The following is a 25,865-nucleotide window of genomic DNA, read 5'->3' as shown; positions in this document are numbered from 1 at the left end:
CTAGCTTTTCTGTCATGTTTTTGGTCATTTGTTCCACTCTCCCATTGTTTCTTGATGCAGTGCAGTCTTCCAAATCGTTTTCAGTCGTCACCTGCCCTCTGTTTTAGTGCCGTCTTCTTGACTAGCAAATGCGGCGCTAGCATTAGCTTTATGTGCACCAGTTTTTCTACCGTCCTTCTACCTACTTGGCATCGAGGTGTAAAAAAGTTTTCAGTGGACAATTCTAAACTATCATGGCAGCGTACACAGCAGAGAAAAAGAAAGGTCAATTCCTACTTTTCCTAGGGAGGAGGCGATGACGAGTACTCGTCTATTCAGCAGCGTGCACCACATCCCTCCCAGAACATTATTATTTGATTTTTATTTAACTAATAATAACATGGAAAGGAAAGGCTGCGGGGCATAAGAATGACTAAAATAGCATCATTGTAGTTAGAAAATTGTTTTGTCAACAAAAATGAGACACAAACTCTCTACCTCACATTTAATAATAGAGGGCTGTTCTCAAATGTTATGCTTAAAACATAACTACTGATGAAATAATGGGTTTTTAGAAAAAAAATTATAATTTACCATTTGTTTTCCTAGACTTTTATTGATAACTTCGATTCACAACGGGAAATCACAGTAAAAGAAAAAATGAAATCTGTGAGACGCTGAGACTTTTACTGTACACCTTCCAACATGATGAACTGCAACTTTTTGGGTGCTCTAAATTTTATAGACAAAATTTTTTTTAACATTTTAAATCCTTGATTATACTAAAATAAAAAGAAACTTATGTTGTATTTGTATTATGTCATATTTTATTTGGAGATTATCCTGAATTTGAATCCTGTATTTTGAAATATATGTCTGCAAATATGTACATCAATATATTTTATATGTGTATTACATGATAACAAGATAACTTCACCTTGCAAACAGATTTTCCTTTTATTCCAATAGGAGGTGGTTGTTCTCTGGGTATGTGTCCCATAAGGCGATGGGCTCTGACTCCTGTTCTCTGTGAAAGCTGTTTGCTGCTGTCCTTAGTTCAGCCACGTCCCGTCTCCAGAAGCTTTTTACTGGAACTTAAAGTAAATGCTGGCACTTCCTGTAAGCTTTTAGTGGTGTATAAATGAATCAAAAGGGCCAATATGTCTATATGTGCAATCCTCATATTGGCTGAGGACGATGAACCAATATCCATCCTAATTCTCATCTAATATTGCAGTTTTCTTTCTGTTAAATATAGGCTACACTGCAAAAACAGGCCCCATAGAAACAAGATTAAAAAATCCTTGCCCCATTGGCAGATTATCTTTAACCCTTGTGCTATCTTAGATGACCCCACCCCTTACATTGACGTGTTCTCCCTACCATGACAAAGGTGGATAAAGGTGGAAAGATTTCATGTAATCCATGGACACCAGTGAAGATCACAAATCATTGAAGAAGAAAAAAGGTTCAGCGCACTGTCTAGTGGGTCTAGATGACCCAACTCCCAATGTTAAAGTGCCTAGAATAGAACAAGGATTACATAAGCAACACATCTGCCAGTGGGGAAAGAATGGTCATGCCAAGAATTCTTATTTTAAGAAAAAAAGACATGTTTTCTCATGCATTTAAAAAAATGAATTTTCTAGCAAGACTTAAAACAAAAATGTTTTTCTTGAAACAATGGTCTTTTTGCTTTCTTAAGTTTCACCCCAAAAACATGAAGCGCTGATTTTTTATTCATTTACACAAACACAGTAATTCTCATTTGTACAAAGCTTCTATTCTTCTGACCTGGAGATAAAGTCAAATGTGAGTTACATTATTGTCAAAACAGGCATCAGACATGCAGCAGTTGATGCACTGATTAGGTACCAAGTATAAAGCACGCTAAGAGACACGAGTACAGAGGGAGTTTTGGAGTGAAAATCTGTCTAAAAACTGAATATAACTGCCAAGTTTAAAAACCCACTCTGATGAAAATCTGGTTTTTGTGTTTTATGTTTTTGTGACATTTTTGTGATGATGGAGGACATAAATAAAGAAAGTTAAGGTTAAAGCCATGCTATTCTTAAGCCTTTTATAGTAAACAATATCCATGTACAGTATATGATGATATATGGCACAGAAAAAAACATTTTTTATTAAATATTCGTTATTTTCCTGAGTTCTTTTCCTACCCGGAAGTAAGACGACTTGATCTCTAAGACACCGACTTTTGCTCCGTGTGGGCGGCGCCCATTTCATGACGTCAACATAGAGCCGCTTCTGCCGATCACCAGTAGCTCCGTAGAGAAAGTGGGTGTTAGTGTTAGCCTGGGGGCGGAGCTAGCAGTGCAGACTCTTCCTGGAAGGGGCGGTTCTCACTGGTCTACGTCACAATGGGAGAACCACTCCAGCTACTGCGGCAATGCACAAGCTCACTGCTTACAATAGATCAGAAGATGATCAGAGAGGGACTTTACTGATCATGTTTACTTTCTAAATTGGTCCCTGTTAAAGTTCCCTTGGGATGTCATGTCTTTCAGATGCAGAGCCGTCTGTAGTTCTGAACTGTCCTTTAGTTGTGTAACAAAAAGTAAATTATTAGACATGAGTAGATAGGATGAAGCTGATAATACATCTAAAAAAGAGAAGGAAGGTTTATACCTCAGCATCAGAGACAGACTTGTCTTTGCTGCGCATCGTGACCATAGAGTTTGTGTAGGAGCGGGACACGTCCTCCTGAAAGGCAGACTCTAACACATGCAGGATGGATTTGCGCACTTTGTCCTTGAAATCTTGGCCCATAAATACATATAGTATCGGATTCAGGCAACTGTTTAAAAAAGCCAAGCTTGTTGCTATGGGGAGTCCGATGGCGACGATGTTGTCGAATGTTTCACTTACATTTTCTCTCATGTGAGTTACTAACTCGATGACACCCATGATGTGAAAGGGAGCCCAGCACAGGAAGAAAGTGACGATGATGGCAGCGATGATCTTGAATGTGCGGCTGGACTGGCTGGCCAGGGTGCGGTTCCTTCTGAGCCGATGGATTATGACAGCATAACAGAAGACGATGACGCTGAAGGGGACGAAGAATCCCAGGAGGAAGCGAACGATGGTCATGGTCTGATGGCGAAAAAGGCGCAGCTGGACCACGGCTGGTGTCTCATAGTCTTCGGAGAAAGCAAAGTTATTGAAGCAGGAGATGCTGTCTTCGCTGTGGAAGGACGGCCCCGTGTCTCTGAAGATGAAGCACGGAGCGCTGAGAACCAGAGCCAGCAGCCAAACACACAGACTCACACAGGAAGCTTTGCGCACATTTCTGTGGTTCTGAGCCCAGACGGGCCACACCACAGACACACATCTGTCCACACTGATCACCATCAGAATATAGACGCTGGAAAACATGTTCAGAAAACTGATGGTGGTGTTCAGCTTGCACATGAACGTCCCGAAAGGCCAATGAAAATCCAGGGCTGTGTACGTCACGCTGAGCGGCAGGAATGCTGTGAAGAGAAAGTCAGCCACGGCCAGGTTAAGAAACCAAACCGTGTTAACGGTTTTCTTCATCTTGAAGCCGGTCACCCAGATAACCAGAGCGTTCCCAATCACACCCAGGAAGAATGCCAGGCTATAAACTATGAGAGACATCATGTTGAGGGACTGTCTCAGACCCGCATGCTCCTGCAGGAAACTGTAGTCATCCCTGTAGTCCGACTCATCCTTGTCATCATAAAAAGAGCCATTTTCTTCATGTCCAGCTGATAAATTCATTTGGGAAGCTGTCATTGCAGCCATCATTATCTTACAACCTGAAAATAAAGAAAAAATAAGTAGGGAAAAGACACTAAAAACATTTATTTAGGTCCCAGTTTAACTCCATTCACTGTTTTTAAGTTTTCTACGAATGATAAAAGTTTTCAGAAGACAAAGGCACATTCATCTGAGGGATGAATGCCATGCCTTTGCATAAAACAGGCTTTCATGAGAAAAGAGTTAGTCTTCAGTCTTACTTAACGCTACAGCGGAACAAAGGAAACGGCTTGCGCAGCGCACGCAGAGTAATTAACACTGGAACGGCTCTATGCTGCGCGCGCTCTTAGGAGCTGCAAACCAACTCATTCACCTAAAATACTGGAGACATTCCTTCTGACACATCTCCTTAAAAACAGTCCTCGGTGCGTGGATAGGAGGTCTTACCTGCGGGACAGCAGAGCCCGGTCCGGCGCGAACGTGGAGTCAGATGAGACTGCGCCCCAGAGATTCACGCACCCGCATGACGCGAACGCACGCACCCACAAACCCCTCCTTCCAAAACAAAAACCTGTTACTTTCAGGAGCAAAACACAGAAAACTATAGGGTGCTTGGGAATAAGCGGACACGTATCAAGTTCTGAACTGCTGCAGAACTGATGAGCAGACTCCTGCCTGCTTCACGGCAGACAGGGAAGAAAACTCACAACAGCAATCAAGCAGATGAATGTATGAAGTCATATTTGCAAAGCAGGTTACCAATAAGAAGAGCCTTGACTTTTCCACCAATCATCCTGCTCAATAACAAGTTCCTTTCCTTGTGGGTTGCTTGAGGTTAAGTTTATTTGCCCAACTTTGGCTGTTCCGCTCAACATCTGAGCACACATGCTTTTACCATCCCCTGGCTTCATTCTGCACTTCATACAAGTCACAGCACAGTCTGAAAATAACCTACCAAAGACGTTTTATGGCCTTCTTTACGTGCTGCTGGGTCTTCTTGATTTTAGGGGGCATGCAGATGTGCCTTTGTTGTGTCAAACTCTAAAAATAAAGAAGAACTTTAATCTCTTTTATAATTCTTTTTTTTATAAAAAGTTTGAGCCGTCTTTTGTGATTTTTACCCAGCTGATAGGATGAAGGAAACACCTAATGCACCACAAGCAGACAAAAATGTCTTTAAAGCTTTAAAAACCTTGGAGATAATAGTGTCAGTCTTTCTAAAACTTTTTAGGGAGATTTCATGACCCTGCAAGGAAGGTGAGTGTCCCTAAATAAATCCATCAGTCTTCTTTTTTTCCCTGCCTCGTGAGTGTTTTTTGTAAACTACTTCAAAAATGTCTTAAGGCTGAGGATGATGATGTGGGAGTGATTGTGTGCCCTGCAACAGACTGCCGACCTGTCCAGGGGGTACCCCACCTTCACCAACAGTAGCCGGGACAGGCTCCAGCAACCTCGTGACCCCGAAAAGGATATAGAAAATGTATCGATGGACGGACGGACAGACGGACATGACTTTTTCAGAAGTATTTTTGTTTAAGATTAGGACACATTGGAACAAAATCCCTTGTCAACAAGCCAAGGATTGCAGACAACTCCAAGGAAGGAAAAAAAAGGAACTCCTTACATTTTTTTTTTTTTTACTTTTTCAGTTTTAATCTATTCCTTTTGTGACTTTAATTTTAAATTTTGCATCTTTTAATCTATTTTGTTGTTAAAATACAACTAAAATCACTCGTCAGACTTCTTATCAACTTTAATTAGAGTTTCTTCTCTTAAGAGAGGAAAAATGAATGTCATCAAAGTGCACAATTGGTTTATAACATCATTGTAAACAAGATTTGATAAATTAATAAGTGTTTTTTTTCTTATTGTACTTTTCCCAACAAAACATTTGCAGAAATGAAGCTAAAATCTTGAAATAACAGCTCGTCTTCAGCTGTTTTTTTCACAGAAACTGCAGTCAGTGACATTCAATGACAGAGGCTGGACACTGCAAAGATTTGAAGCTACAGTCTGAAAGGACATTTTCTTCTTTAAAGGTAAAACTAAAGTTGTAGAGTAGGCAAAGACACAGAAAAGCTGTAAAACAGAAGACAGTCATCTACAGACCCTGGAAGTGTGTCTCCAGAGTAAAGCTGTCAAGAAATCTGACCACATGGTGTCCAGACTAAAATGAGACACTTTTAGCTCATTTTTAGGTCGTGAAATGATGATGTTATGGCTTTAAAGCTTAAACTCAAGAACGTCAGGACTAAAAGTTTGATCGGATTAAATCAAATGTTAGTGCCGACACAAGAGCTGGGTGCTAAAACGGACCCAAATGTGAGGAGGTGGAAGTAAAAGAACTGAGAAAAGTGTGGGACCCTAACAGAGTACGGACACTTTTGCAGCCCATGTCTGCACAGAGAGACTTGCTGAAAGCCAGTAGACTAACTCCTGCTGTTTCTACCTCTGTTTTCTTTGGAATATGTACCTAAATACTTTAGCATTTGAAAAACTTCCTTCCTGAGCGCTATGCCTGAACCAAAGGCAATTTATTACAACTTTCGCAACAAGTCTAAAAAAAAGTGGAGCCAGTGAATTTTTTCCTCCCCTCCACCGTTCAAGTCAATTTGTAGCACTGAATGACATCCCTCTTTCAGATTCATCCCTTTTTTCATGTAACTAATCAAAACTCTTTGTGGGAATAAACCTTCTGCATGGGTTTGAACTGAGCAGCGGTGCAGAGCAGCTTAAAGGCAGATCACTTCTCTTGAAGCTGCAGAATATATTAATAGTTATGTCAAAGCTATAGTTTGAGGGAAGCCTTCAGAACCCTGAACCTGCCAGAATTCCTGATTTACCAACCAAACATACAATTATGTGTGTGTCACACAAATACCACTCTGGGTGTGTAAAACCACCAGTGGGGAGTTGAGGAGAAATGAGTCATGGCATAATGAAAAATGCATCGTTGAAGCTCCAGTGTTTATTGTCATTGAGTGGAGCAGCATTGTCCAACCTATCTGCTGTAGCCTATAGATGAGTGCTATATGAGCATATTCTTTTGCTGCATCTGTGGGACACTGAAGTACTAATTACACAGTGTGGCACTGAGCATTACTGCAGTATAACCAGTACTTTTCTGTGTTTTGTGCAAACGCTGTAGTTTAGCAGCTTTTCTAAACTTTACATCTTCAGCTCAATTCTGAGGAGACTTTTCATGCTGTTGTATTTACGTCCCACACCCAAACCTTACGGTTAACAGAAAGACGCAGACTAGGAACTTTGTGAGAAACCTGGAAAGTTTGTTGGTGCCATTGTGGTGCTGACTGGAGTTCAGACTTTGACTCACGGCAGTGAAGATGCCAGGAATTTTGTTTTTTCAGCTCCAAACCCGTGTCGCCCCTGTTCATTCGTATGGCTCAGTGACTTTTTTTTCTTGCACTACTGCACCACAAGCAGGGGGGGGGGGGGGGGGAGCTGAACCCCAAACCACTTCCTCATCATATTGGGCGCTGCTTGCAACCACAGCATCTGGGTCCTTTGGCAGACCTGAGGGGTATGAATAAACAGCCTGGATCATGTCAGACAGAAAACAAGACTGGTTGTGCATAACCACTCAGATTGTGACAAAGTTGCCTCTGTCTGGCCAAAAGTATTTTGGGTTACACATTAGCAGGAAGTGGTTGAGCGGGGCTGCCAGATTGTGAAATAATGTGAAGCTTTCATCTTTTCCAGGCCTTACAGCCAAAAAGAAGAATAGGAAATGTTCCCTAAAAAAGTGTGGATGTGTATTATCACAATTTCTGCTAAGCTTCATGAGCGTTTTCCTGTTAAAACTGAAATGTTATTAAGTTTATTAAAAGAACTGTTTGGAGGAGGGTCTTTGTGTTTCAAAATCAAGCAAAAAGGTGAAACATGAAACATGTTCGTGTGTCTGACAGAAAGAAAACTCACATTCATGCAGATATTATAGTCTGAAAGGGATCAGAGAAGCAAAAGACGTCCTTCAACAAGAGAAGGAGGACCTTAATATGTGATTCATTCCACTTAGAGTAAAAAGCTGAGATCTAAAGAAATACCTACAAGTAAAAAGGCACTAAAGAAACAACTGTAATGTTTGTTTTATGCCTAAAACTAACTAATTGTATGCAGACACAAAAGAAAGTTAATGTGAACGTTCTTGATTTTCCAGAGATCCGTAGAATTTTTTCAATAAATTCATTGTTTGTGTGTGATTACAGACATTTAGTTTCTGCTTCTTTTTGCAACAAAAAGAAATGGAAGATTTGTCAAAAGAGCGTTTTAAGGCCCGGAAGCACACACTCCCACCCTGGCCGATGCCCCCCCACTGACTGAACAGCTGCCACGCCCTCGTCCTGCTTCCATTCTGCCCCTGCCACCCTGGTCAGAGCTGCACGGAACAAATTCATACAAAAACAACGACATTTTTAAAACGGTGGCTTTTCTCTTGTTTGTATCTTCATAGCAACCATTTTAGTTTTTGGTCGTCTTGGGTGACCATCATCTCTCTGTGATTTATATTAGAATAGGCAAAAGTAAATGATAGGGTTATCTTGGCGTGCTCACATTCCTCATATGTTCCTTTCGTGTGTCATGTCACTTTGTTCAGCTTGAGCCAATGTGTTACATTTTCACTATTTTCTGCTCAAAAATATGACAGCAACAAGGGAAAGCCTGTTTTGCGAGCTCATTGAACTGACCCCACTCAAAACTATAAACTTTGAAACCAACATTTTTTTCCCAAGTGGTTTAACCAATGATACATGAGGAGTGATGATAGATTGAAATGCCAAGGAAGAGTTTCAATTTGTCCTAAAGGTGTTTGTTTCTGGAAAGTTAAAGATGGCATCCTGTTCCATTTGTCAAAAGTCAAATAAACCTCGGTTCTGGTTGTAGACTTACCGTAACCTGCTGCTGTGTGTGGATAATTTCATGAAGATTGCTAAAACAAAAGTTTTCTTTTCCCATTTTGTGGAAAAATGTAAAAATCACCAAATTTCAAAATTTTCCCACCAAATGGCCACCAAGCCATAGGTTCTGTGGCCATCCCATAATACATTTTTTTAAGAAGTTAACCTTTGTAAGTACTCATCGTGTGTTGGGTCATGGGATGTATGTGTTAACGGAGGGGAAATGTTGGGTTGGGTTTTTATTTGAATTTCTGTTCTTGTTTTTAACTATAAAGCGCTTTGAGCTAAGCGAGTACGAGAGGCGCTTTTTATAAATAAAGTTTGATTTATTTGGATTTGATTTAAATACCCTTTGGATATTCCTGACACCTCTGTTTTGATTTTGTCACTAGATTTCAGCTCCACTTGTTTTTTTGTTTTTATGGTTTTGCCTGCGTGATGTCATCATTTTTTGGGGGGTGTTCACAATTCCCAAAATTAATTTTAAATAGGTACTAGGGCGGTTCAAATTTTAATGAGTTTTTGGTGGGAGTAAATATAAAGTTTTAGAACTATCTGGCTGACATTGATATAGGTACAAAATCTGTTTAATGTAAGAAAAACTATAAGGAAAAACCTAACATCTCCCGTAGCAGAGAAGTAGAGAGTCCAGAAGCTTTGCAGAGAAGCTTGAGCATCAGCATCGTTTTTTAGTGCAGGTAGTTTTGAACTGAACCTGAGTCATCTGTTACAACAGTGACAACAAAGTTTATTACTACAGGAAGTGCAAATGGTTTTTCCATTTCGTTCATTCAAGATCAAAGATGTAAGAAAACATTTCTCGGCACCGGTGTCTCCCCCCAGCTGCATGCAAACCCAGAACTCTGCATATGTTTTACACATCAATGACGTCTCAAATTTGCAGATGTTGCAGACATATGAAGCATAATCTGACACTAGTCATGAAAAATTATAATAGACTTTCTAAAACTTGATGAACTTGATGAAGTGTCGATACTATGGCCTTAGAAAGCATAACCGTAAAATTCCCTTGAATATTTTTAAAGTTAATCTGACCTGGGGTAATCAAATCTCAGCAGAGGCAGCTAGAGGATTACTAAGAAGTACAAATTTAAAAGAGCTTTATTTTAAACGATTATCACTCTATTCAAAGTGATAGGTAACATCTGTTTTTTAATTTTTATTAATAATCGAAATATTGAACATGGACCAAGTAAAGTCCTGCAGAGGGAGACAAAAATACTGGGCATCTTTTTTTGTAGAGATTTCCAGTACACTCACCACGTCCATAAGGAAGTTAACATGAAGCACCAAGGAACATTGACTATTTGGAGTCTTTGGTCATGGAGAAGAGCACGGTGGCAGCTGTCAGCGCGTCTTTCACCTTCCTTCTTTCCTTCCTTGCGCACCTGTTGCGACCCCATTTAATAACCTTGGGGCGTGACTGCCGTGCGTCAGGTGAATCGTCCATAACATAAATAAATAAACCCATGAACATAACACAAAGACCACATCCAGAAATGACAGTGGATAACATATTTTTTCACAAAAAAACACGTTAGTTGCCTCATACATAAACACAGGTAGGACTAATGTTTCTTTTTTTTCACAGTCATAATGTGACCCCGTCACAGTCTAACAGACATCTTGTGCCTGGAGGGAAGAAACTACATAAGTCAGAGCTCTGTCTCCCCCTCTGGTCACCAGTGGGAACCGTCTCCAGAGCTCTAACCTAAACTTCCTGGATGATCCAAACCTGACTCTCATTCACTCATCAACCACAGCAGACTTAAACACCACACTGAGCTGAGCGCAATACAAAGCATTGTTTGTACCATTCTCCCTTCATTACTGTTTTTTTTTTTACTTGTTTTGTCCAACAGCTGAGCAAACAGATTAGAGCTGAAGGCCTTTTGTGTTGGACAGGTTTTACTATTACAAAAAGAGGTTATAGAACTTCCAGAAACCAGAGTGTAGATGTGTTTAAACCCCTTTTTGTTGTATTATTTTTATTTATTTATTTGTTATATTTAGTGTGTGGGGGGAGAGAGAGGGGAAGAATTGAGGGGGGGGGGCAGTAAAGGGAAGAGAGGTGGAGAAGGTGGGGAATACAAGCACTGATTTGAATAAGTTATTATTTTAAGCTGTAACAATTATACCAGATCTGCTGGAAAGACAAATATTACATTAAAGGTGAAATTCTGACACTAAGATGAGTGGAAAACATCTGTCCATCAATATACACTGTGGGTTAAGAGGGGGGGGTGAAGCAGACAGGGAGCAGTGTGGCAGTGTGCACGTGCACGTGGGGGTGGAGATACATGCATGCTGCCGACGTGAACCGTGTGTTCATAAGGGGAACCAGATCCTCCCCAGCCAGACTAGGAGAGGGGAGGAGAGACACCCAGGCCAGATGCCGAGACAAGGGCCAATGACGAGGCCAGGGCCCCGAGAACCCTTGAGCCGCCCACCACCCGACCGGCGCCCCGTCTCTGTTATACTCCTGAGAACAGGGGAGAAAGAATCACGAGAGTGATTTATGCGTGTGTCCCTCATGCAGGTGTTTATTGCAATGAGGAAGAACAGCGCGACTCCCCCTGGTGGTGTGTGAAGTCATGACTGCTTGTTTCCAGAACATTCCCCAAGACATCACAGTAGATTAGTAGTCTCATAAATATATTCAGCGCTTCAGTAAACGTTTAAAAAAAAATATTAACTTAGAAGTGCAATTATCTATTAACCACCATATCTCCGCAAGCTGCCCCCCCCACCCCCCCCACACCACATAACCCTACCCTCTACCTACAACCCTCCTCACCTGCCATATTATCTGACCCTTCCTCCCAAACCCCCCTAATCCCCACTCTGTGATGGAGAGGGAGAGCCCCAGAGGATTCTGGTGAGCCAGCCCCCTGGTCCGTCCCACCCATGCACTCTCGCACACATACTCACAATCTTCTGGTTGCCCCCCCACCCCCCGTCGCCACGCAGTTGACCGACCCCCCAGCGTCGCACGCCCGACCACCACTACAGCCAACAGGATACCCACAAGCCCGGCCGCCCTGAAAGGACCAGGCAGGTGAAGACTGCCCCCCCCCGACCCCACCCATGTATGATGGTGTGGGTGTGCTGTGTGTGTGCTGCAGGTAAAACAGGAGGTCTCCAGTGTGGCGGGCCCCACTGCTGCCAAGCCACAGAGCCCCCAACTCCGGGGTCCCTCTGTGTGTGTTGTGCATTTGCTGTGTGTGTGCTGCTAACATGCAGTGTGTGTGTCTAAAGTGGAAGTTCAAATAGTGGGGAGGGACCAGTGAAAGATGAGCACGGATGTTTCTTTTCCAGGTTTCAGAAGTAAGATAATGTTGTCACATCACTCCTGTGTTAGTTTCGCTCCATTGGCTCCCAGTTGATTCCAGAATCAAGTTCAAGATCCTCCTGTTAACCTATAAGGCCTTACATGGAATGGCCCCGTCCTATATTAAGGACCTCATAGTCCCTTACCATCCAATGAGAACACTTCGCTCGCAAAATGCAGGACTGCTTGTGGTTCCTAGAATTAGTAAAAGTACGGTTGGAGGTAGAGCGTTTAGTCACCAAGCCCCTGTCTTATGGAATAAACTCCCAGCTCATGTAAGAGAGGCCGACTCAGTTTCTACATTCAAAGCTAGACTGAAAACATTCCTCTTTGGACAGGCTTATTGTCAGACTAGTTAGTATTCAGAGATTATTTAACTTAATGTTAATTTGTTTAAATTAAACTTAATAATAACTATTTCTTTTAAAAGGCTGCTAGAAGTTGAAGCTGGGGTAACTATGGTGCACTGGGGTTCTGTCCTCTTTCCTGTTTTTACTTCTACCCTTCCTCTCCTCTATTCTTGATCATAATTTATCATTTAGTTCTCCATGCCTCTGTTTGGTGCAGTGCGATTCATGTATTGTCCCTCTTTTCCTCTCCCCTCCTGGGGAGTGGGAGTGCTTCCAGACTCCAGTTGGCTCATCCGTGCTCCAGTTCCTGACCGTTTACCTCGCCTTTGCTCCTGCTCCTACACCTGGCTGTGGATCCTGCCTCTGGCTCATCTCTGGCTCGTCTCTGCTCTGTGCCTGACCGAGTACCTCGTCTCTGCTCCTGCTCCTACACCTGGCTGTGGATCCTGTCTCCGGCTCGACTCGCGCCTTTGACTGTCCCCACAACCACGGCTGGATGAAGCTCGTCTGCTGGACTTTTGTATATGTAGTTGTAGATTTAGATAAGTTAATTCTTCTCTAAGATTTCTGGTAAATCGCCTGTCCGTCCTGGGGGAGGATCCCTCCTTCATGTGGGCACCCCTGAGGTTTCTTCGTTTTTTCCGGAATTCGTTTTTTTAGGAGTTTTTCCTTACCGCGAAGGGGGGTCTAAGGGCAGGGATGCCAGTATAGCTTAGTCAGTTTGTTAGTTCATTTTAGTATTTTCTATTGAACTCTTTGTATTCGTGATCCTTTTGATTTCATGTTTTACTTCGAAGCCCATCGAGACGACTGTTGTTGTGATTTTGGGCTATACAAATAAAATTGAATTGAATTGAATTGAATAATATTAGCAGAATTCATATTTGGAGGTAGATAATTGTTATCCTTAATCTCTATTGTTATTCTGAGAAAAATGGGAGCCAAAATTTGCCAAAACTCTTTATAAAATTCTGCTGGGAAGCCGTCTGGTCCTGGGGCTTTTTTACGAGGCATGTTGGTCAATGCTTTATGTAGCTCTTGTTTAGTAAAAGGGAACTCCAGGGCTTTGATTTGTTCCTCTGTTGGTCTAGGAAAATCTATGCTATTGAGAAAACTGTTGATGTCATTGTCTGAAGGATCAATTTGGGATGAGTAGAGAGATGGTAAATGGTAAATGGCGTATACTTATATAGCGCCTTTCTTCCTACAAGGACAAAGCGCTTTACAGTCACAGACCCATTCACCCAGTCACACACACATTCACACACACAGTCTCACACTAAAAAAAAGTTTTTAAAAACAGAATTTATTTCGGCTGGATCATGTGTTGCGTTTCCTGTTAGGTCTATGACTGATGAAATAGTTGTCTTCTCTTTGTTTATTTTGAGTTAATTTGCCAAAAATTTCCCAGATTTATTACTGTGATCAAACCTCTCCAAGCGTAGTCTCTGTAAGAAAAACTGTGTTCTTTGATTAGTTATTTCATTTAATTCGATTCTTACTTTCCTTATTTGTGGTAGAGTTTGTTCATCCGGAGAGTTGCTGTAGGTTTCCTCTAACAGTCTGATTTCTTTGCTCTAAATCCACTAGTTTAGAGTTTTCTTTTCTTTTTTGTGGGAGGAGAAGGCGATTATTTTGCCTCTCATGACTGCTTTCCCGGCTTCCCATAAAAGGCATGAAGAAATACCAGGGTGGTCATTATTTTGAAGATATGAGGACCATTCTTTAGCAAAGAAGTTGATAAAGTTAGGGTCTCTGAACAACGATGTATTGAACCTCCAGCTCCTTAATGAAGGTGGTGATGTTTTGTTTTTAAGAGTCAGGGAAACTGGTGCGTGGTCGCTGATAGTAATGGGGTGGATCTGTGCTTCAGTAGCTAAACTCAACAAAGAGCTGTTGACCAAGAAATAATCTAGCCTGGAGTATGATTGATGAACTGTGGAAAAAAAATATAGGCTCTCTTTATGGGGTGGAATGAACGCCAAATATCACAAAGACCAAAATCCTCCATGTACTGTTTAACAGTGTTTGTGGATTGCCAGATTCTAAGATTTCCTGTGTTATTTAGCCTATCCATCTCTGGATCTAAACACATGTTGAGGTCACCCGCAATGATCAGCGATTTGTCTGTATGCTCAGATAGCGCAGAGAAGAAGGAATGAAAGAATTTAGGGTCATCTACATTGGGGGCGTACACATTAGCTAAACATAGCTGCGTATTTTGAGTGGAAAGAGTGACTATTATAAATCTTCCTTCTGGATCTATGACTGTACTAGTTTCTGTGAATTTAATTTCCCTATTTATCATAATTGTTACTCCTCTCTGTCTAGAATTATAGCAAGCTGAATATATCTTTGGAAAATCTGCTGTGGCGAGAATATTCACTGAGGAATTAGACATATGAGTTTCTTGAAGAAACGCAAAATCACTTTTGAGATCTTTTAATTTGGTCAATATTTTCAGTCTCTAGTTCCAGCTCCATGCACATTCCAAGTAACTAACCTTAGGGTGGACATGCTGCTGTTAAGGTGAATGTTAGAAACTGTTTGTTATTGATTGAGGCAAAAATGAGTATATATGTACACATAATGGTGTGCTTGATGTTGCTATGAGGCTTTATGTGTAATGTACAGTGCATGTGATGTAATGCTGGACATGTTGAGTGTCTAACTGTGTTTTGCAGATCAGTACTATTGTAGTGTGGCTGAGTTATATGGCAGCTTAGGTGTGGGGAAGGGAAAATTATGTGAAAAAAGAAAAAAGGGAAAGGAGTGGAGAGGGGGGGGGGTAATTGAGAAAACAGGGAGGGTAAAAAAAGAACAAACCTATCATAAACAGGTTTGAAGCTGCTGAGGAGACTGGTGGTGATATTACCTAAAGTGGAAAACCTTTATGCCCCGTGAGTTATGCCCAGTGTGTCACATATAAGCATATGAACCTGTGCAGAGAGTGTATAGAGTGTAGGTATATATCTGATTTAGAATAGCCAGGGAGTGACGTTTGGGTCGCGGTGGAGCTGTCCATTCACATAGAGCCGGTCCACAGAGATGACAGCAGGGGCCCCTTCATTCAGAAATTTCTTCCTGATGGGGAACAGGATCCTTCGACGCTCCAAGATTTCTTTGGGGAACTGATCATCCATCCTGAAGTCGGTCCCCCGGAGCTCCCTGCCACGGTGCCTCACTTCTTCCTTCTCTTTGTGGAGCACAAACTTGGCCACGATGGGTCTGGGGCTGCGGTTCCCAGGTCTCACTGCTCCCATGCGATGCACACGGTGAAAGTTTATGGTTTTAACTTTTTCCTCTGGAAGCTTTAGATGGGTTTGAATAAAGTTTTTAATTTTTTCCTCTGCGTCTTCTTTTGGTGTTTCTGGTATTCCCATGAGCACCAGGTTATCTCTCATGGATCTTGATTGAAGATCCAGAATGGACTCTTTGATCTTCTTATTTTCCTCAGAGAGTCGGCTCATTCTATCAAAAAAGAGAACTTACCGACTCTCTCAGCGCTGAGTTCTTTGCAGTCAGGGTTTCCACTTGCTTTTGGGAAAATTCTAGAGAGTCCTTAATTTCTTGAAATTACAGATGAAGAACCTCCAGGAGGGAAAGACAGCTGTCGAAGCTGGATAGCATCAATGCTAAGAAGCATATCCCACGCATTGGATTCAAACTCCGTCTTCGGTGGAGAAGCTCCCGGTGATTCTTCGGGACGGCTTTGCTTGCTGGGGGGCGGCTGACTTGCTTGACTGAGAGGTTTTTCCCATGACGAAGTGCTCGTACTGCTCGTCCATGTAGCGCGTCAGGCTGTCCAGGTCCTTCTCGCTGCTCTCCAGGACGGTCGGAGTTTATCTTCGGTAAATCCGAGGAAAATTAACACTGGGAGGGTGTGTTTATTCCCAAAAAAGAAAAAAGAAAAGGGGGAGAAAAACATATGCTGCTTGTTTGTTTAGCTTTCCAGGATTAGATCATCTTATTTTCCACCAGGTCTTGAACAGATCCGCGTCACAGCTTCATGCGACCCCGGAAGTCTGCCTTCATTACTGAGTGTTATATCTGGACCTGCTCTACTGTCTACTGACTTTGACCCTGACTCTGTTTGCCTGCCATCTGCCCCGACCCTTGTCTGGATTTTGACCACCATGTCTCTCCTCTTATGATCTCATGCCTGTCATTGACTCCTGCCTGCCTGACACTGATTAACTTTTGTGGACTTTTACCTGAGCTAATAAACCTGCTGCATTTGGATCCAGCCATCTGCCTGTTCTTGTGACAGAATACTTCACCAAACTTGGATCCAGCAGCAGGAGTTCCAAGGCCGACAAACCTGAAAGGGTTTGCTTCTTTGTTGCTGGAGCACGGTTGCCAGCTCCAACATCTAAACTGTGCGACTGAAGCCAATATGTCACGGCTGCAAATCAAACCGCATGTCAGTGACACATCCGTTGCAACTCCTCTGGTCGCTCAGTCATCAGCGTCCGCTGGATGTGGCACACTCGGAGCAACACTCGTTCACGCACCGGGACCGAGAATGGCGCTTCCGGACGAATTCAGCGGGGACGCCAAGCAATGTGTGGGCTTCCTCATGCAGTGGATATGTTTCTGCGCAAACAAACTATGCCTCTAACCCACGGAAGATGCTTAACTCTTGCTGGTGTGCTCCCTACTGACTGGAGAAGTGCGAGAGTGGGTGGCTGCGCTTTGGTCTGGAAGTATGTTACCCTTCCACTCATATACTGGCTAACACAGCAGCTTCGGGAGGTGTTTCAGGTTCGAAAAATGCAGTCAAATGGTGACAAAGAGAGGCAGTGCAGTCTACACAGGAGAGTCTCACTCCCAGAAGGAACAACTGCAGACATTGAGGACAGTTACAAGAACCTGGCAAATGGCAAATCCACAGGCAAATGGCAACCTGGAGCAGGCAACAAGGAAAGCTGCCACAGCTGAATACCTCCGACGAGTAAGGCAAGTCCTGAGAAGCCAACTCAATGGCAAGAACAAGACCCAGGCAATAAACAGCTACACACTGCCAGTTATCAGATACCCTGCAGGAATGACAAGATGGCCAAAGGAAGAGATACAGACCATGGATGTTAAGACACGAAAGCTCCTCACCATGCATGGAGGGTTCCATCCCAAATCCAGCACCCTGAGACTGTATGCTAGCCGCAAGGAAGGAGGCCGAGGACTAGTGAGCGTAGAAGCCACTATCCAGGATGTTTCATCCTGGATAGTGGCTTGGGGCTGCGGGTGCTCTCCGGGGGCGGAGCTTGCACTCTCTTTCCCCCAATGCCTCCCTGCTCTCTGGCTTTGGGGGCCCTTTTGGCGGTCCTGCTGGTCCTGGCCTGGGTGACAGATGTGATTGCCCAGCAGCCAGTTGTTCTCTATCTGCTACCATGCGGGTGTTGGGGCGTTCCTGGCTGCCGCTGCCGTTGTGGCGGGGGTCTTGGTGTGGGGATGACTGGACACTCTCCCTCCTTCCTTTTACATTCCATCGTCCAACTTAGACGAACATAAACCAGGGCAACCCGTTTTGACATCATTATATATATTATGCATGTATATATTATTCAAAGGTGCTCATTACGTCGATCGCGATCGACCGGTCGATCTTCAATGACATGAGTGTAGATCGCGGGCCAGAAAAATTAAAAAAAAAAAAACTTATATTCGCGATAGAGAATAGGTTGGGGGGGCAGTGTGGGCGCGCATTCATGTTGTGTGTTACGGAGGACGGTAATAAAAGAAGGTTCCCCCCGTTAACCCGTTCTGGAGAATCTAAGGATCAGAACAGGGAGGAGGAGGAGGAGGATCGCCTCGGGTCCCCCGCGCTTCTGAACACAGTCGGAAAGGGGAGAAAGAAAAAAAAGTTATCGCGGGAAAGGTTCAACACCACGCTCTGCCATTTAGCTGGAATCTTTTTCAAAAACCGCCCAGTTGCGATAAGAGCCCTGGAGTTTGGCCTGAATAGAGCTGTCACCCCAAATATTAATCCAATCGGTGACCTCGCTTCCCTTCCACTGACTGATCTCAGCAGCATCGTCCACCATGGTTGATGTTTACGTTCTCGTTCCCGCCTACTTCAACGCAAAATGATGACGTTTGTTGCGTGTCGATGACGTACGGTTCGGAATCAAGTCGCCTGGCCGGTCAGACGGCGGTCGCAATTGAAAAGAACGGCTACAATTCGGATTCAGGACGGCAAACCCACGGGGCCTGGGTCGCAACTGAAAAGATCGGATCTGTGTCATTCAGGCCACCTTTACACTGCATTGTTCAAGTGACCCAATTCCGATTTTTTCCTCTCACGTGGCACAGATCGGATATGATCGGTGAATGTGTAAGCAGGACAAAAGCGCATGGATTCCGTGTTTCTCAGATCGGATACAGGCCTCTCACATATGTGGAAATAAATCGGAAACGAATTGGATACGTGCATTTGCGTGTGCCATGTAAGCAGACAAATCGGATATTCCCCTGTAAATGCGAGTCGTACGTCAGTGACGGCAACTCAGGAGACCACCAACTGAGATCACATGACTTATTAAGGTGCTTTTTGTGCACTGATTTTGCTGTCAGCATGTTACCTTTCAGCCTCAGGCTTCAGACTGTAGTCGGAAACCGCTGTTATGTCCGGTCTGGTCCGGTCCCGGTCCGGACACAAACGGAAACTAATGAAGCGGGACACCGTTGCTATGGAACAGCAGGCTAGAAGCCGTTTATTTCTTTGGGGGGCGTGTATGATGGGGACAGTGTGTGTGTGTGTGTGAGCGCGCGCACTCGTGCTTGCGTGTGTGTGTGTGTAAGGAGAGAGCCCCCCTCTCTCCTGTGAGCGCGGAGCGAGGGACTGTCGGAGAACCGTAAATTAAAAATAAGATGTCTCCCCCCAAAGTTTTGGAGTCTTTGGGTGAGGCTGAGGGTTCAGAACGGAAAAGAGAACCCCGAGGAAATCTCCCGTGCGTTTCTGACTACGGTCGGAAAAGAGAAGTCATCGCGCAGGAAAGGTTCAACACTTGGATCAAACTGTTAGTACAGCACGTCTGCAAACACTTCCTCATTCAAAACTCAGAGAGAGAACATAAGACGGCCGACCAGCCCTCATTTTTACTCCCCCATGCATCCCCTCAGGAGCGCCCAAGGCAACGCCTCCTTCCGTCGCCGCCTTGCCTCCATGACAACCGCAATCACACAAAAGACAGAAGGAGGTCCGCGGAAGGCGGAAATCCTGCTACGTAGTCCTCAGAATGTCCACGTTTGATAGTTTCAGCATTGTATAGAGGAAATGCAAAAATCAGACACGGGTCACTTTTAAAAGATGATGTAAGCGGGTCGTCAAACAAATCGGATATAGTTAGAAAATCGGATATGAGAATCAAGACCTGCAGTGTAAAGGCGGCCTCAGACTGTCATGAAAAGATCGGAATTGGGCCGCTTAGGGGCAAAAAATTCGGAATTGGGTCATTTCAGCCTGCAGTGTGAACGTAGCCTATGTTCCCGGCAGAAGATTGATTTATTGAAGCCGCCCCGCGTGTGTCCTCCTGCTATCAGCTCTGCAGGTCTCGCCCGATAAATACGAGTTCATTACGAAGCTGTTTTTTACGTGGCTCGCGCTTCATGCGGAGCCAGCAGCGCCTTTGAAATGCCATAAAAATTGAACAAACTAAAATAAAATTTAATTATTATAAAATACTTCCAAAGTCACAGGGAGCCACAACAGAAGGATGAAAGAGCCACATGTGGCTCCGGAGCCATGGGTTGCCGACCCCTGACATAAACACTGACTTGAGCATGAACATATCAAGCTCAAGGCCCCAAAAGATAGTAAGCTCGGTGAATGTCTCAGGCAATAGAGAGTAAAGGATGCAGTGCTGGAGGACAGATCCTCATGGGAGGACAAGGACCTGCATGGCATGTACTACCATAACTGAAGTAGCTGATGTCAAGAAGTCCTACCAATGGCTAGAAAATGTAAGATGCTGGCAGGGAAAATAATAATAATAATAATAATGGATTGGATTTATCTGCGCTTTTCAAGACACCCAAAGCGCTTACATTGTGTCCATTATTCATTCACTCCTCATTCATACTTGGTGATGGTAAGCTACGGTTGTAGCCACAGCTGCCCTGGGGCAGACTGACAGAGGCGTGGCTGCCATTTCGCACCTTCGGCCCCTTTGACCATCACCGGGATCATTCACGCACATGCACACACCAGTGGAACCACACTGGAGGCAAGGAGGGTGAAGTGTCTTGCCCAAGGACACAACGACATTTTGGCTGGTGGGAGCGGGGATCGAGCCGCCAACCCTTCGGTCATTGGACGACCCGCTCAACCACCTGAGCCACTGTCGCCCCAACAAAAACATAACCCTGTTATTTTATTAACAATTTTTTGTTGGACCGGATGGGAAAAAAAGGAGGGAAGAGGAAAGAGGGATGTTAGAGAGGGGAGGGGAGTGATTATAGAAGGGGGGGGGGGGGGGGGTTAGACCATGAAGCAGTATGAAGCAACAAGTTGCTGGATGTCTTTAATCATTACCGTCAGGTTTAGAAATAATACAAATCTAAAAGGGGCCTGTCCACACACACACTCAAATGTTATAAACATATCTGTTGGCTCCAAAAAAGTTCAGATACAAACATGTCAACATGTACACAATGCAATTATTGTTCACACACGCATCCATTATGTCATTATGCCTTTAGACCGGACAGAGAGTGCAAGCCCCAGCCCGGCCAGGAGCGCACCCTGGCTGGGCCCGCGCCAGAGGGCCCAACGCAGGGCCCTGCCCCCGGAGAGCACCTGCAGCCCCAGACGAGCCGCCCACCACCACCCAGGAGTTCTGAACATCCCCCGACCCCAGGCACGGGCCAGGGCCCCTCAAGGGAGACCCACCCAACGTTTCAGGCAGCCAACCACCCAGCCCATAGTTGGTCCAGGAGAGAGCGAGGCAGGTGCCGGCGACCCCTACCCAGGAGGAAGACGCCCCAAAGAGGTGGGGGTCCAGAAGGAGTATTATAACCACACCACAGGGTTACGGACAACCCGAGGCTCAGATGTGATGTGATCCTCGGCTCATGGTCTTGCCAGAGAACTCAGGGATCCCTCTCCCTGCGTGGAGAAAGGGCCGCCGGGCCCAGGAAGTCAGTCAGCACCCAAGAGACACGGCTGCCGTTGCAAAGGGCGGTTGCTGGTTGTGTCTTAAATGTAAACATGTCTTGCACCTCTCGAACACTGTATTAAAGCGCTTCGGGCCTTTGAGGAAGGTAGAACAGTGCTTTACAAGTATCAATTCTTACAAGTAGCAATTCTTTGCAAAAAGAATGCTAAATCAAAAACAAGATATGAATGTTAAAATCTTGCCTGTCCGCTGAATTATATTTGCAGTTTTCAAATGTTTTGTCGTTGTTTTTCTGCTGAAAATGGCTTCAATGCAATAATTTTATCAATTCTGAAGGAGATACATGCGACGGCAACAAACAGGCCCATCAGGGGAAAGAACTTATCAGATTAAAAACAAGATTTAACAGGAGGAGCCAAGTCAAATTTTTTTTCTTTTTTTGGTAATTTAAGAACTTTCCGTATCCGCCCATATAAGTTAGATGATCATTTGCCCAAAAAACCCTGCAACTTTAAGTCTTTGGAGGTGAAGTCAGGAGAGTTTAACTCACTCTAAGAGTTTTTCAAAAAAAGGTAAGTTGAATCTGTTTCTTTATCAAACAAAATAAATAAAATTTTAAATGCTGCAAGAAAATATATTTAATATTTGTGTTCAAGTTTAAAAAATAAATACAAAATATTTTATATTATATTGGCAAGATTTCTAAAACCGCATTTTTCCCAAAAATTTGTTTGCAAATATCTTTTTTTTAAATGAATTTGTAAAATAATCTGACTGCATTGGTTAACAAAATTGAGTTAAAAAACTAATTGGTCAGGCATAAATGGAGACAGCTGCTTCATGTGCCCTTAACGTTTCTAAATATCTACTTTTGTAACAGTCACAGAGCAGTCAGGAAGTACTTCAAAATAAAATTAATAACATTTAATTGGAAAATGTACATGCAAAAGATGAGAAAAGTTAACTGAAATTGTAAGTGTCTTCATTTTTCAAGTTGTGCGCCCAAACATTCACATTTTTCAAGTTGTGCGCCCAGAAAGGAGTTAGACATGATGGGGTTGATAAAAAATGGTGGGCGAACTTCCTGAGACGATACAGTCTTTAAGGGAATATGAGAGTTTCTTATCTGATGACCTCTTCCACATGGGTTAGAGAAGCGGAAAGTCTGAAGGATCAACCATTTTTAACAATTCCACCATTTTTATATTTGTCTGGATGTTTTATTCAAGGTATTTGTTAAACTTTTTTGGATGTGTTGGATGCTAGAATATAGAACTTTTTTCCTTTCTTGCCAATATGTACCAGTTCTGAAAACTGTTCAATGCTTTTTGGATCCACATCTCTGGCCACTGCAGAACATGTTTAAACAAGTACGATGGTTGTTTCTGACAGACTCTTTTCTTCCTTTTCTTTGAATGCAGGTCTCAAGACGGCCATGGAGATAAATGTGACACTGTTTCCTTCCACTGATACGATTGATTTCTCAGAATATGACGGCTTTGATAAGTTTGCCGAGCTGAAACGGGCTCTCCACATCATGTCTCTGGTCGTTTGCAGCCTGGTATCTTTCCTGGGTGTGATTGGGAACGCTCTGGTTATCTGGGTGACTGGCTTCAAGATGAAAAAAACTGTTAACACAGTTTGGTTTCTTAATCTTGCTGTGGCTGACTTCCTCCTGCTGATATTTCTTCCCTTTCACATCATTTACGTGGCTTTAAACTTCAACTGGCCTTTTGGTGCATTTATGTGTAAAATCACCTACACATCACTGATGTTGAACATGTTTGCCAGCGTCTTTCTCCTGATGGTGATCAGTGTGGACAGATGTGTGTCTGTGGTGCGACCTGTTTGGGCTCAGAACCACAGAAATGTACGCAAAGCTTCCTTTGTGAGTCTGAGTGTTTGGATGCTGGCTCTGGTTCTCGGCGTTCCCACTATGGTATTCTTTGACACCTTGGAACTTGAATCTGATGGTATAATGTGTTTAGATAAGGTTGACTTAATTTGGAGACAGGTTATGACAATAACTCCCTTCCTCCTTGGATTCAGCATCCCCTTCATTATAATTGTCACCTGTTATGCTGTCATTATCTATCATCTGAAAAAAAAACGCACCCTGGCCAGCCAATCAAGACACGCCTTTAAGATAATTGCTGCCATCATCATCGCCTTCTTCCTGTGCTGGACTCCCTATCATCTCTTGGGGGTCATTGTCATAGTGGATGAAATGACAGACAGTCTTGATGAAACATTAGGACATATCATAAACATTGGATACCCAATTGCAACAAGCCTGGCTTTTCTCAACAGCTGCCTGAACCCTCTGCTCTATGTGTTTATGGGTCAAGATTTCAAGAAAAAAATCTATAAATCCCTCCCAAAAGTGTTGGAGACTGTCTACAATGAAGATGGGCCGCTCTCATGAACCCACAGAAGCTCAACGGCTCCTAAAATCTAAAGGTTCAGCTGTCAGAATAAAGGAGATCTGCAGTGTGTCTTCATTGACTTTGATTGTTTCTTAAAAAAATATTAAAGTCTTTGTTGGGTTAAAATATATAAACAGGCTATTCAATTGTATGAACTTTAGAGTTCATTCCCATCAAAAAAAAATCCATCCGATTTGAACATTACTTGGATGTTGGTACTAATTTTTGCCTTTTTCTTGTTGATTTGTCTTCTTAGTATAATACAGTTTTAAACATATCATTGTTTTATTGTTTTTAGCAGACCATGTACTCAGAGTTAACTTTTTCAATCTTGTAAAGTTTTCCTATTGCAGTTGTGCAACATATTTTATTTTTACCATAATAGGTTTTTTTGCTGCCTGAAATGTGAACTTTAAATTAGGAAAATAATACTTGATCATTTAAAGTGTTATCATGTGCTTTTATCTTGTTTTTAAATAAAAACTTTATCTAAAATACAATGTAATTAATTGCTGTTTACAATACATCGACATCAACAGTAAATTGGGTCAGACATGACATGATGAAGAATGACCTCTTTTTTAACTTTTGTAAACTCCAGTCAAAAGAGAATAGTTCGAGGTGCAACAAGGACCTGTGGTTCTCTGCTTCTGGAAGAACATGCTGCCATCTGGTGGCCTAAAAAAGATGGGGAGGATCAAACGCATTTACTGAAGTACCTGAGTACTTTTTTTATAATTTCTTGTCGTTTTTTATTTTGCATTATTTATTTTCTTTATAATGTGTGACAGATGTAGTGTACATCATATCATAGAGTATATTACAATGAGAATAGTATTAAAAATAGCTGCAACTACGACATAAATAGTTATACAGTTGTAATTAGATACATAATCTATTCTAGGCTATGTAAACATGGCAGCACACTCGCTGTCTGCAGTTACAAAGTTACACACAGAGGCTAGCTACAGTGTACATTATTTCAACTTCCCTACACTCCTACCTTCTGAACAGTAAAACAGTAGTTATGCATCTTTGAATATTAACCACACTTCTCTACTTTGAGCCCTATTTTCTCCACTTTTCTCTGTTTTCTGAAAGCAGCAGCTGATGCTTTGAGAGTCTTTTCATGTTAATCATTGGTCGGGCTCTAGATGTGTAGACGTGACATCCAGGGACCACGTTTGTAATGTGCATCAACAACACCCCCCACGCTTCCACTGTGACTGTGTCAGTCAGATTCAGGCTGACCAGGTCAGCTCTTCAACACTAACTCAACCTGTCATGTTTGGAAGAAGAGAAATGCTTGCATAGGACCCACAGAACACCGTTCCCACTGTACGCATGGAGGAGTGGTGTTCTGTGGGTCATATGCAGCACTTCCACTGCCAAGCATGGAGGAGGAAACATACTTTGGAGGCGATTTTCTGCACTGGAGCCATGTACCGTCAAATTCTGAGAGGCTCCTGTACTCCACCAAGAGGCTTCAAACGGATCGTGGATGGGTCTTCCAACAGGATAATGATCCAAAACAAAGAGCCAGCAACCAAGGAGTGGCTGAAGAAGCAGCATATCAAGCTCAGGAGGGGCCAAACCATCTCCAGACAATCCATTGGATTGTAAAATACCAGGCTGCTTCTGTGTCCAAATTCCAATAGAAATGCAAAATAGTGCCCCTGATGTCATGCATTTTCATTTGCATAGCATCACCTCTTATATTATGGAAGCGATTCTGTAGCATAATTTAAAATAAAAGTCAAAACCAGAAATGCTTTTCATTTTCAAAATGAAGCTCCATCAAATGACTCAAAATTAAAATGAAAAATCAATCCTTCAAACTGGTTTTTCATTTCTACTTTAAAACAGCTTATTCTGTGTCATAATTAAAACAAAAATGCAAAGAAGGGATTGCATTTTCATTTTAACATCCACCCTGCTAATAGTGTCACATTATTCAATTCGAATAAGCATTTCCAGAGGGGAGG

At 42.9% G+C, this 25,865-nt stretch overlaps 2 protein-coding genes across 5 annotated transcripts; one reads left to right on the top strand and one right to left on the bottom strand.

Moving 5' to 3' along the window:
- Positions 1-1,702: 1,702 nt before the first annotated feature.
- Positions 1,703-10,556, bottom strand: LOC101175382 (chemokine-like receptor 1). 4 transcript variants are annotated; one of them, XM_023964471.1, is made up of 5 exons: positions 9,918-10,556; positions 4,676-4,761; positions 4,168-4,275; positions 2,629-3,779; positions 1,703-2,537 (listed from the first exon to the last, which is right to left on the bottom strand). In XM_023964471.1, exons 4-5 carry the CDS (start codon positions 3,766-3,768, stop codon positions 2,454-2,456), a joined length of 1,224 nt encoding a protein of 407 aa, XP_023820239.1. In that variant the 5' UTR covers positions 3,769-3,779; positions 4,168-4,275; positions 4,676-4,761; positions 9,918-10,556; the 3' UTR covers positions 1,703-2,453. The 4 variants fall into 4 exon arrangements, with proteins under 4 accessions (XP_023820239.1, XP_023820238.1, XP_020557524.2 ...); XM_023964470.1 differs by having other exon boundaries at positions 4,168-4,761; XM_020701865.2 differs by lacking the exon at positions 9,918-10,556 and having other exon boundaries at positions 4,168-5,155.
- Positions 10,557-20,824: 10,268 nt separating this feature from the next.
- Positions 20,825-25,024, top strand: LOC101160719 (chemokine-like receptor 1). The gene is made up of 2 exons (XM_023964626.1): positions 20,825-21,328; positions 22,876-25,024. Exons 1-2 carry the CDS (start codon positions 20,974-20,976, stop codon positions 23,877-23,879), a joined length of 1,359 nt encoding a protein of 452 aa, XP_023820394.1. The 5' UTR covers positions 20,825-20,973; the 3' UTR covers positions 23,880-25,024.
- The last annotated feature ends 841 nt before the right edge of the window (positions 25,025-25,865 follow it).

The sequence above is a fragment of the Oryzias latipes genome, chromosome 16, assembly GCF_002234675.1.
Source record: "Oryzias latipes chromosome 16, ASM223467v1".
NCBI classification, from domain to species: Eukaryota; Metazoa; Chordata; class Actinopteri; order Beloniformes; family Adrianichthyidae; genus Oryzias; species Oryzias latipes.
Note: the sequence above shows the minus strand (reverse complement) of the source record. Positions and strands in the feature narration are given on the sequence as shown.